We start from the raw sequence: 13656 nt of genomic DNA on the forward strand, positions 1-13656 counted from the left end.
AAATTTGGGTCTTTTTCCTCCTCCCACCATCCCTTATATTCCCTGACTCTTCTCCATCCTCCCCTCCCCACTTCAGAAACCTTAATTCATCTATTAATGACCACTAGTTTTTAAAAGCACTTTATTTTTTGAATTGTCTATGTCAATATCTAAAATTGTGTCACTTTGACTTGCTTTATCATACACAATTCCCTCAAAAAACTTTGTTTTTGCTGTAAATGCCAAAATCTCATCTCTCTATTTGGTTATTAGTATTCCATTATGTGGATACACCACATTTTCTTGATGTAATGCTCTAATAGTGGGAACTTAGGTAGTTTCCATGTCCTAGTGATTGTAGACAGTGCTGCAATAAACATTTTAGAGCATACAGCTTTTTAAATTGATGGCTTCATGTTCTCTAGATAAATGCCCAAGAATAGTACTGTTGGGTTGTAGTTATTTCCATCTTCAGTTTTTTAAAGACTAACCTAGGATGACTCATCAATTTACAACCCCACCGACAGCGTGATAATAGGTTCCTCTTTCTACACACCCTCCTCTCCAGTCTCACAGTGGAACACGATACCTCACTGTGATTTTAACCAGCATCTTATTCAGAGCAATGATGAACATCCTGCCATGTATCTACAGGCCTTCTGGATATCTTCTTTGGTGAAATAACTTCCACACTTGCCAGATCTAACTTTTTTTTTAACTAAACTGCTGAAATTTTTTTGGGTTTTTCAAAGAATTTTAATTTTAAAAAACTAAGATCAATCAACATCGTATAATCAATATGAAAAAAAGGTAAGTGGACTTCTAAATAATTAAATATGCACATTTTATTCTGTAGCCTATTAAAGCAAAACATGCAACTAACACTATTTTAAGAATACAGTTTTATCTGTATCACCTACTAGTCATTTGGGTATTCAATGAATACCCACTTTTGAGCATGACTAAGTTTATTTTTTTCTAACAAAAAATTCTAGTAAAGCAAACTGACTATAAATTTTTACTACTCATTGAAAAAAATTCCACAATAAAGGAAATCAAGAAAATAAAATGTTAAGTTTTTCCTCCCTTTTAAAGGTGTTATGATCAATGATATCTGACCATTATTTACATGTTTAAAAGTTTGTAAATGAAAATAATTTAAAGTAAGTTACTATGGGACTAACCTGCCCAGGAACAAAGCTTAAAATTCTTTAACTGTAAGAACAAAACTACTTTTGACCCCACCTAATACCACTACTGTTCAAAACATCAAGTGCTAAATTATGAAGCTATCTTGGTCTATATTTCTAAGTGAAGAAGCAAAGTTGATTACTGTTGGCAATGCACTTTCATACCCTAATGCTTGCTTCTAACTACATCCCTTAGGGTAAAAACTGTAATACCCATTTTACAGTCTCAGAGTTTATAATACCCATCCCAAGACTGTATGATTAATAAATTTAAGATTTAAAACACAAACCAAAAATTCTACAGGGAGCTCTATAGTAAGTAAAAGCATTACAGCCAATAAGTGAACTAGTGCTTCCTAGGACAGCAAACAGACCCAACTTAATGGACTGGCAGGTCTGTATATGTTAACTGGGATACAAAAATTGGAAAAATTCAGCGGAGTCTTATTTTACAGGTCGTAAACACTGGCTCCAGAGGCTAAATTTTATAAAGCAAATAGTGAAAGCACCTAAGAATTTTTAAATATGGTATAGTATGATCAAGAAGAATTAAACCTGCAGCAAGGGGGAGGAAAAAAACCTTTATTTAAACCTATTAGCACAGTTCCATGCAATTTGTATTATGTTTTAAAAGGTAAGAGGGATGAAAGGCATGACATGAGACAGTGACTCATTTATAAAGCAACTTAAGAACCCTTAACTCTATGCTGAAAAAGCATAATTTAGGGAGAAATATGATACAGTCTAATCAAAATTTAATCTGTTACTAATAACACATAACAACACTGATGATCTAAACATCAGGGAGTATCCAATGTTGAAAAATAGGCTTACCTTAGATCAGGTGATTCGGCCCTCCCATATCGATCCTGCCACTTTCCAACGCTTGAACTGGCTTTTCTGGAGGCAGAACTTGTCTGAGACTGGGAAGAGGTGCTGTTTCTGGTGAGATAAATTGTCTATGTTTTTTCTTACACATTGTTGTCTTTGACCATCCCCCCTTCTATTTTATTTTCTTTTGACATACTTTTTCTAAAGCCCTTTAGCATGTCCCTATAGTATCATTTTCTTCAAATCACATAAAATACTTGCTCTGATACTGAGACTACAGGTAGATTTAAAAGTATTTTTAGAAATTTTCTTCGACATATAGTAAAATGTCAAAATGCAGAAATGAGAAAAGAATGAAAGATTTACTTGAGGTTATATTTTCAAGAAATAAACTTCTGTGCTTTTGTAAATTAATAACAATTTCTGCGGTTTCAAAATCTTATTCTGATTTTTCTCTATATCATTCAGTAATAGGTATAAGTATTGTTAGCGAAACCAGTTAACAAAAACACTCTAATATCTTTCCAAAAATCCTATACTAAATATACATGTAGAAATTTCATTTCAAAATAATTTAACTCTTTCAAAGTAAATTCTAGAGACTGCTAGTTTTATCCCTGGTGACATACTTCAAAAGTTCAAGAATTCATACACTCATTGATCGTTATAAGGACTAGTAAGATGCTCTTCAAAGCAATACGAAAAAGTTTACGTATCTGCTTGTTTATATGCAGGAAGAATAAACCAGAAACTAAATGAAATGAATTATTGACAGGAATGAAAAAGTAAGAGATATATCTGTGTATAGCTCTAGATAGCCTTGCTTTGGAACTACCTTACGCTTTCAATATATGCAAAAACTAATTAAGTTGATAAGAATGGAGGAAAAGAAATGCTAAAACTGAACACAGATAGAAAAAAATGGATCAAATTATATTTTCGATGACTAAGCAGTCTGAAAGTAACATCTGAGTCTGAAGGTAATGTTTTGACTATAAACCTTGACTACAAACCTTCAGTAAGAAAAATAGAAGAACTGCAAAGAAATCTTGAATTTCTAGTAAGTCTGTTTTTTTTAATAAGGTCCAAAAGTTCCAAATTTATTTTGTGCATTTTAAGATCAAGCAAATGACAGAGTATGTGAGTGTGAGTGAGTGAGAGAGAGAGAGAGAGAGAGAGAGAGAGAGAGAGAGAGAGAGAGAGAGAGAGAAGTCGTTTAGAAACAGAGAGCTACAAAATGGAAACAGGGTAAGGTAAAAATCCTGAGTTGTCATATTAGAAATAAAAGAAACAATTTCCTAATTAAGGTTTTATAAAAACATACATATGACAATTTCATCTTGAAACTGCATGTTTTTTCCCTAGCTCTGGGTGCTGAAAAGACCTAGAAACAGTGAAAACCCAGTAGCAGTGAGTTCAAACACTGGTTTCCAGTTTTCATCTCCTACTATCATCTCCTATCAGTGTGCCTTCAAGAAATGGTTGCTTCTAGGAAAGGGGTAGGAAAATACAAGATTCAGTGTAAGTTATTCTAGAAAGTAAAGACACACTCAAAAAAATAACGAGGACAAGTCAAAGGGTCTTAAGAATCAGTTTGGAGAGACTTCCACAAACCAAATTTGAAACAATTTGAGCAGATATGAATTACAATACACACACCCACACACATACATATTATGTATGTGTATATATGTACACTTACACATACACACAAGCCATATACTGTCTCACAAATAAAAATTGAGTTATCTGACAGTAAGTGGAAGTGGAAAAGCTCATTTTAAAAGTAGAATGCCAACTAATAAACAGAAGAGGAAAAATAGGTCATCTGTATTTTGCAGTCATGATAGCAGTGAAAATCATCAATGGATGCTAAAATTCTTGGGAAGTTTAAAGGGGAACAGAGTTATTTATAGTCTTCTCACACATTAGTTTTAAATACACAAGGGAAAACAGCACCCTTGCAGTGCAAAAACCCAAAGGACAATACCACAAATAAGTAATTAAAGTTTATATCGCCAATAATGGGTCAAACTGACATCATATACCCCCAGACTAAATGGTTGAAAAGTTAATTGCAATGAATGATACTAGATCCTATACTAAGGAGGAAAGAAAAGAATTGCCATAAAAGACATTATTGGAATAATGAGCAAAATTTGATTTGTATGTTAGATAAAAGAGCTAATTCATTACTAGATTTTCAGACTTTGATGTAACAAAACATCACTGTTCTTAGTAAAAAACATGCTGAAGTATTTGGGGTACAAGGGCATGATATCTAAAAATAGCATTCAAATGGTTCACAAAGAAAAATTTTTTGAGATTTTATAAAGCAAATACAGTGAAACTGAGTCAACAGTACACAGACATTCTTAATACTTTTGTGGCAAATCTTTCTAAGTTTGAATTGCTGCCAAAACAAAACATGACTAAAATGAAAACAAATGAAGGGAACACAAGAGGGGTTTCTGGAAGTAACAGTAATGTTCTATTTATTGATCAGTGTGCTGGTTATATGAGGTAAGTTTAATTTGTGAGATTTTATCAACATATACATTCATGGCATAATATGAAAGCTTTTAATACAAATATTAACATTTTACTTAAGTAAGCTAACTTGCTGGGTAGCACAGAAAGTTAAAAACCCAGCATTTCTACTGATAAAATACAAAAAAAGGGGGCAAGTTCTGGGCAAACATACCAACAGTCATCGATACATTAATAAGGTAATCTAAGATTTCAAGCAATGGAAATAGAGTACTTAGATTAATAGTACAACTTATTCTATTTACTGTGCAGTTTATTATGTCATAAATGATATTACTGTCTTCTCACGAAAGTAATTAAATTTCTCTTTCAAATATGTCTTCCCCCCTCCATGTCTCTATAAATGTAAAGAATGAAACAGGAAAAACAAAACATAAAAAACAAATATTTACTTAAGGAAATATGTCACAACAACGGAAAAGTATCTTTTGATCAAGTGAAGATGAATCCAGAAAATAAACTTTCCCAGAGCAACAGGTACTGCTGTACTTTATGTCCAAAAGTGATAGTACTGACACGCTGAGTATGCATCTATAAATCACGGTGGTGGTTACCCATCTTTTTAGTAGTAGCGATAAAACTATTAACTTTTACATCATTCCCTTACCTCTTTTTTACTGTCCCTTATTCATCAATGTCCCTTATTCATCAATTCCCATCTCTCCTCACTGTCTCTATCTCTCCTAAGATGAGCGTCTATCATAATCACCTCCTGCAGTACCTCACTTCCTTGGTCTATCCCTTTCTCATATTTGCCCAATATAACCTCAACCCATTAAATCTGATTCTAGCTGAGAAGGGCAATAGAAACACATTTAAGCAGCAAGAGTTCGATCCCCGTTCGATCCCCGGCTGGCCAGGGAGAAAACCACATGGTGCAGCAGACCTCTCCTGTCTCGACTGCTGCTCCCCTCAGCAGTGTATTTCAGTCAGTCTGCCTGTTCTACTCCTCACTCTGTCTCTGGTGAATCCTCTCACCACCCCCTTCCCTGCCCGCATCTCTGGCCTACACCCCAGCTCTTGTATGCATAAATAAATAAATCTTAAAATAATAAAATAAAATCCAATGCCATTAATCTTAGGAATAGGTGGAAATGTACAATCTTTCTCCCTGTATCATTTTTTCATTCTAGTAACATCCCCAACAACATATAAAAATGCTGTAATTTCTCGCCTCTCCCTGTTGACCCTATAATTCCCTCCAGTTACCGTGTAGCAATCTCACATCTTTCTCCCAGTTTATCAGCACACCTAAAATAGTTATCTCAGATCTCCTCTATCTTCTCAAACATTCAACTCCCTTTCTGTTATTCTCACTTAACATCCAATAAGCCTGTTTGCAATGCTGCTGGGGAAATGAGGCTGTCAAATGAGAACTCTGAATTATTCCCATCACCATTATCTACCCATCCATCCTCACTCTGCCCTGTGTCCGGCCCTCCCTATGTTACTATGAACTGTCCATACTCCTCCTCCTTAAGAATAATCACTCTACTAGCAAAGTACTTCCCACTCTTCTGACTTTTTTAAGGACATTATACTTAACAACTGTCCCTTCTCATGTCTTGCATCAATTTTTCCTCACTAGTAACTTATTCTCATAAATATGCAAACATGTTATAGTTTCTTTCAGTTTGTAAAAAATCTTACCTTCCCCCTATTTCCTCTAGATACTGTTCCATTTCTCTATCCTTCCTCCAATAGAAAAAAAAAAGTCCTTTAAACAGTTGTCCATATTTTACCATTCTAATTCCTCTCTTCTCATGATCTCTTGCATACATTTCAAAACATCTTTTTTTTTAATCTCCACTTGTACCACTGAAAATGATCCAGTCCAGGATCAACAATCACCTTTGCATTTAAAAATTCAAGGCAGGGCCTCCCTGGTGGCGCAGCGGTTGAGTGCTGGGTTGCAAAGCTGCCCGCAGCCTCTGCAGCGCCGGTTCAATCCCCAGCTGCTCCCCAGCCACCGGAGGAGGGTCCCACATGGCGTGCAGATCTCTCCTGCCACCCACTGCTCCCCTCAGCAATGCGCTTCGGTCCCTTCTGCCTGTTCTGTTCCCCGCTCTGGCTCTGGTGAATTCTCTCACCCTCCCGCGCTTCTGACTGTACCCAGTGATTATATAAATAAATAATTAAAAAAAAAAAAAAAAAACCACATCGTACTTTCACCACCAAACATCACTCCTCCTACAATCTTCTACATCTCAGAAAAAAAGGCCTTTTATATCCAATGTATTCAGTATCTGATGAATTCTCACCTTCTGCATAACTATCACCTTGGTCCAAGTCACCATTCTTTCTTGTCTAAACAATTGTTACAACCTCCTAACTTGACCTACCAGTTTCTGTCATTAATCCCTCTTAATTCAATCTTAATAAAGTAGCTAAATTGAGACTAAAAACCTAAATCAGATCATTTCATTCCTCTACCCCCTCTATCTAAAATCTCATGGTGATTCCCCATTCACTTCACTTACAGGAAAAGTCAAAATTCTTATAATAGCACAGGCCCCTATAGAGTAATACAGTCCACATTAAATGAAAAACAGATAGACAAACAGACAAATAAAACAGCTGGAGGGGAAAGCAAACTATAGAAAAACTGCCATTGATTTTTAAATAGCTTAATTGTTTTTTATAATAGCAAATATTGAGAGTATTTATTGTATATATGTCAGACACTGTTCTAAAACACTTAGACACTGTTCTAAAACACTTTATATAAATTAATGTACTTACTATCTGTAACTACCTTGTGAGAGAAGTGCTATTACTGTGCTTTACAGATAAGGAAATGGAAGATGAACATTAGGGAATCTGTCCAAAGACAAATGGCTAAGCAAGTAGTAGAGCCAGAATTTGAACTCCAGAAGTCTGGCTCTAGAGCCCAGGTTCTTAACATCATCTCATCTGTAGAACACCAAAACTCATTAATGAAACCTGACTCTTCTAAAAATTGAAAAAAACAAAATAATAATACATATTAAAACAATCGATGTTCCTTAACTACTGTAAGTTCTTAGTCAAACATTTTAGGAGGCTGAATTTAGTTTAAATATTCATATTTGGAAATACTCATCACTAATAATTGTTAGGAGGAGACAGTAAAAAATCCTAGAGGACTGTGACAATTATTGGCGGAAAGTCTCAAGAATCTCTTTTTTAGGGGTAAACTAGATACTCATATAAGGTTCTCTTCCTACATTTATATATGATGAAATATAATCTCCTAGGGATTATATTTAGAATCACAAAAAGTTGCATAAAGCAAATATAAACAAGTAACATAAAAGCTAAATAATCTGGCTGAAAACTAGTAATACTTGGATTACTGATTTGTTTCAGGCCCAGAGAAACAAATGGGTTAGATCTTTACCTAACCCAAGATTAAACTGCTGACATAAATACAAACAGTAACGTAAAGCAACATTACCTCAATAAAAATAAGCTTAAAAAAAAAATTACCTGTTCACATTAAGCTTCCATCATCTAGCTTTTACCATTTTCATGATTAAACTAAAAAGACATGGCCTCTTATAACTGGTACCCCGTGGAACCCAAAATTAGGTATTATCACAACAAACCGAAGGGAAAAAAGAGGGTTTCACTGAAAGATTTCCTAGGCTGAAATTTTACCACCTTTTACTAAAATTAGTATAACATCTTTAGGTCAAAAGATCTAGACTTATTAATTCCAATAATTCTTTAGGTAAGAGTAGTAAGCACAGAAAACAGCAAGACCGTTGCTTTCACTCTCTCTCCAGAATGTAAAATTTCTATCTCTTTATACATATACCTAACTATATACCATACTTCATTTCTTGCTTACCTAGATTTTTTTCAGATGGACAGCTCTCGGAAGAGTTTTTCATGAATTCCTGTTGTACTAGTACAAAATGGAATGTTCCCACCTTTTGGTAGAACATTCAATGATTTTACATTTCATGTGGTACTAATACAATGTGAATATACCAATGATTTCAATAAACTGAGTTACAGTTGTCTAACTAACCTGCTTGGTGGGAGTCCAGTCTTGAACAAAGAAGGAGGAGAAGTAAACTCAGCTTTTGTAGATGGAAGAGTCGTTTCCTTCTCTGAATTTCCAGTTCTTCCCTGCTGTACCTTAAACAAAAGGGTTATTAGTTTGTTTAATTTAACAGAATACTCAAACCAACCACACTGAAAATGTTCAATTTGCATGTTAAAATAAACTTGTAACAGTAGACATGAAATTAAATATGAAGGCTGTCTCATTGCTGAATATTTAATAAAATTAATCTACTTTAGAAGAGCAATAGATACAAATGCACTGAAGATGGACTATGGGTTCAAAATAATCTCAAGTATTAAAAAGTTCATATAATGTCACTTAAAAGTCCAATAAACTCTAACTCTTCAGGACTTCCATAAATTCTTTCACATCACCACAAGTTCAGTCTACAAGTCTATGTATTTCAGAGTTTAAGAAAGGTCTTAAAGAATTTCGCCCTTTTATGTTCACTACCCTTATCCAAGAAAACAAACAGAGGCCTTTTTAGCTATACTAACCATTTTCTATTCTGACAGTGATTTAGTATCACACAAATGTTAAAAATTTGCTCCTGTACTTCCATGCTATTTCTGCCCTATGATTTTACATCATCGTCTTACTAGTTTAATACACACAGGAACACAGTCATCTGTCTCCTTAATACTTCTCTCTCTTTAGATTCACTTTCAAACCCAGTATGTACTTATTCCACAATTTCTTCCAGATTTTCCATTCTTTCAGCTCATAACAGATCCTTTGAGTATGGGCCACACTCCTTTAGGACTGGTGGGATGAGGAATCTTCTTTATGTTCTCTTGCTTTCATACCTACCTACCTTTCTTAAAACTGTCATTATTCATAAAATCTAAAAAAACTAGGTTCATGTTGCTCTACACTTGAATAATACCTCATCATACTTTATGCCCTATTTATATTATACTACCCATTTCTGGCACCACCACGCTCCTTCCCCATGAGACAAAGGCCAAGAGAATCTGAGACATCCTGACTTTGATATATTCAAATGAACTACCAATTCCAGAAACCATCTACTTCTCAAATAACCATGGTAACAAAGCCAACCTTATGTATTATAATCTGATATTAATACTGGTGAACCCATTCCTAATTGGTACCTTCATATAATTAAGGTTTAGTACTGATATTTTGATTAAAAATGAATCTCACTACTTCAAAAAAAAATCCCATTTTCAATGCTCTAATTCTAATAAAGGGTAATGAGGATCAGCACTAAGACAATGAGAACAGAAGGACAAAAATGGATTTGATAGACACTTGACAGGTAAAAGTAACAGGGGAAATAAACAGGACTGACTTATCAAATATTTATTAAATACCTATTATGTACCAAAAGTTGAGATTACTGAAATAACACAAAATCCCAGTGGTTAAAGACATACATGTGAACAATCACAGTGTATCACTATAAAATGTCATGGAAAACATATCTATGAGATGAGATACTAAGAGAACACAAAAAAATAAATGCATTACTCTCCCTGGGGATGTGAGTAGTACTCACGAAACTGACAATATGGCCTTAACCACTCCCCTGAGCACCAACTGCTTGCATGTGTAATAAACATGTCACACTTATCATGGCCAAAACAAAGCTACTGATTTCCCAGTATCCCCCAATCTGATCCTCTCCAAGTCTTCCCCACATAAATAAATGGATACTTAAAATTGTCATTATTTAATAAAATCTAAACAAAGTTCATGTTGGTAAATACTTGAATTAATACCACATCCTATTTTATGCCCTATTTAAATTATACTACCCATTTCTGGCACCACTCTCCTTCCCCTTGAGGTAAAGTATCATCATCTACCAAGTTGCTCAAACAAGAAAAAACCCAAGGAATCAAAACATGTGCATCCACATCACCTCAAATTCAGACACTTATTACATCCCCTCCTAAAACCCATGTAACACTCACACTACCAGATCTTATTTAACTGTTCTACTAAATTGTTTTGCACTTTCTGCTCTAAAATCTTTTCTCTGTGCACTGCCAAAGTATAAATATACCTTATACTCATTAAAAGTATAAATCAACTCATGCCTCCCTCTTACCTGCCCAAAATTCTCCAATAACTTCACAATCCAAAGAGAATAAAACTTGTACTTCTAATCATGATCTACAAGGATTTACATGGTCTGGGTCCTGTCTACCTCTCTGGTCTTGTTTTCCTGATTTTTCCCCAGCTTATCTTTACTATGCCCATTCACAATGGTCTTTTTTCTAGATCTTTTTTTTTTTTTTTAAGATTTATTTATTTATTTATACAAGCACTGGGTACAGTCAGAAGCGCAGGAGGGTGAGAGAACTCACCAGAGCCAGAGTGTGGAGCAGAGCAGGCAGAAGGACAGAAGTACACTGCTGAGGGGAGCAGAGGGCGGCAGGAGAGGTCTGCGCGCTATGTGGGACCCTCCTCCGGTGGCCGGGGAGCAGCCAGGGATCGAACCGGTGCTGCAGAGGCTGTGGGCAGCTTCGCAACCCAGCACTCAATCGCTGCACCACCGCAGATCTTTTTAACATGTAAGTTCATCCTTTATCAGGGTTTTTGCCCTAGATGTTCCTTCTGCTTGGAATAGTCTCTTCCCATACCTCATGGCTACCTCCTTATAACCATTCAAGTATTGTCCGCGTCTGCATAGAATTGTCTTCCCTGACTATTCCCAATCTCTATCACATTACATTTTTTATTTTCTTCATAGACTTTCCCACTAGTGTCTTTATCTGAAGGTATTTATTTTATTTTATGGTTACTATCTATGTGTTGCCACTATAACACAATCTTGGAAAACATTGACTGTACAGTTCAAACTTGTATCCCAAGTACCTAAAAACAAGCATGCAATATGACATTTAATTGACTTTGGAAATCACCTTAAATGTAACTTCTTCAAAGTCTTTCATAGGACAAGAAATTACATTATTTTTGGCATAACTTATTAATGCCTTTCCAGTTAAGTCAGATAAACCCTTCAACCAGAGAGTGTGCGTTTATTTTGTTCATCTCTCATTCACAAACTAACATGAGACACTTCCTAGCATAGTCAGTGATCAATTAAAAATTGGGAAGAAGGAAAAGAGGGAATTAAAAAAAAAAAGGGGGGGGAGAGAACATAAATGAAAGAATATTTACATGAATATTTACAAGAAAAGATATGAGAAAGACAGGGTACATTTTTAAACATTTAAAAATTGTGTATGTTCTCTAACTTGGTTTTCTTTTCTCCTTAACTTTTTCAATAATATATTTATTAAACAATTCTGAAAATCCTCATCATTTTAGCAATCTGCTAGCCAACTTGCATTGTGATTATCCACTAGTTTTCAAATGTCATACTCAGGATTATATGGACTGATAATTTGTTTAAACAGAACAAATGAGACTATTTTAATATTTTAATAAATGATTATTAGTGATTTTCTAAAAATAAATTCATGTCAGAACTTACATATCCAAATAAAAGTTGACTGAAATCTATAACCTAGAGGAGCTAAATATTTACCCAAATAATGTTATCATTGTACCAAAACTATAACAGGGTGGTCCCCAGGAAAGGGTTCCAGGTTTCCTACCCTACCTAAAGCTAATTCCATACAGGCTTTGTGGACTCCACCCCGGACTCCAGACCAAAGCCAAAAGACACAGGCAACTCCAAATCCCATCACCACCAAAGGGAAGGTTGCTGGAACCTCCCCCTTTCCTTGGGACCACCCTGTTACAAAACAACATCTTATGCAGTTTCCTTCAGCTGTCACTCATAGCATTATTTATAAAAGTTCGATACAAATGATACCTTAAAAGATATGTTAAAGTAAATACATAATAACCCAAATATGGATTATGCAAGTTTCAAAGTGGTATACACGAAAATTTTAATAACCACTACACGTCCCACAGAATTTTATGGTAAAAAAGGAAAAGTTAAAAAAAAAAAAAAAAATCACAAAAATTTTGTTCCAACCACAAGAACAAAAAAATTGGAAAAACAACTAAGTTTAGAGCTTTGAAAGCAGATGTAAAAATAGTAACTGATTAAGCAAACCAAAGAAAACTGAATCTAAGGTAACAAGGAGAGAGCAAAGTCATACTGACTTTTTTTAAGGTTTTTTTTTTAAATTTATGCATACAAGAACTGGGGTGTAGGCCAGAAATGGGGGGGAGGTGTAAGAGGATTCACCAGAGACAGAATGGGGAGCAAAATAGGATTGACTGAAATACACTGCTGAAGGGAGCAACAGAAGAGATAGCAGAGATCTGCTGACCAAGTGGATCAGCTCCCTGGCAGGGAAAAATTAAGATTATCACAAAGAGGGAAAAGGGGAAAAAAATATAAAGATAAAAATGTTAAGTACTGTGGGGGGGTGGGGGTGGGGGGACCATGACCTAGCTCTACGTGAAGCCAACAGTCAACAAGCAAGTTCTATTCACATGCATAGAGCTCCCAATCACCTTTTTAGTGGCCCATTCTCTCAAGAGTGAATGGCCAAGGACCATCAAACATTTGAAAAAACTTAAAAGTCAGAAACAAAAAACTGCAAACTTCAAAATCAACTTGGAGAAAACATACTACACTATGTAGGAAAAGACAGTCTAACAGAAACAACAAAAAAACCTATCATTAGCAGTAATATCCTTTGAGAGATAAAGGAGGAAAAAATACCACATAATTGCCTGAAAAAAGAATAAGACGCCATAGTAAAATATTGAAGAAAAATTTTCCTGGATACTAAAAATTAAACAGAAATATGAAAAATGAATATGACTGTGAGGTTGAGAAAATTTCAAATAATGGAAAACGGAGATAGAAAATGAAAGATAATAAAAGGACCAGAACAAGAAGACCAACATTTGAATACAAGGTGAAGACAGAAGCAAGCAGATAAAATGTAAAAAAACAGGGCCTCCCCTGGTGGCGCAGCAGTTGAGCGCTGGGTTGTAAGGCTGCCCACAGCCTCTGTAGCGCCGGTTCAATCCCCAGCCACTGGTGAGGGTCCCACCAAAAAATAAATAAATAAATAAATAAAATAACTT

The 13656-nt window shown here is 35.1% G+C and overlaps 1 protein-coding gene across 38 annotated transcripts in view; it reads right to left on the reverse strand.

Moving 5' to 3' along the window:
• FIP1L1 (factor interacting with PAPOLA and CPSF1) overlaps positions 1-13656 on the reverse strand; it is a gene marked incomplete at both ends in the record, with an annotated part of 61158 nt that overhangs the window by 33272 nt on the left and 14230 nt on the right. For 17 of the 38 annotated variants that reach the window (XM_084233927.1, XM_084233944.1, XM_084233943.1 and 14 more), the window contains 2 exons: positions 2004-2111; positions 8566-8675. In XM_084233927.1, the coding sequence (XP_084090053.1) occupies positions 2004-2111; positions 8566-8675 (218 nt within the window). The remainder of the gene's footprint in view (positions 1-2003; positions 2112-8565; positions 8676-13656) is intronic. The other 21 variants (XM_084233934.1, XM_084233946.1, XM_084233938.1 and 18 more) reach the window with 3 other exon arrangements.

This window comes from Talpa europaea (assembly GCF_964194135.1).
Source record: "Talpa europaea genome assembly, chromosome: 5".
In the NCBI taxonomy this organism is placed as follows: domain Eukaryota; kingdom Metazoa; phylum Chordata; class Mammalia; order Eulipotyphla; family Talpidae; genus Talpa; species Talpa europaea.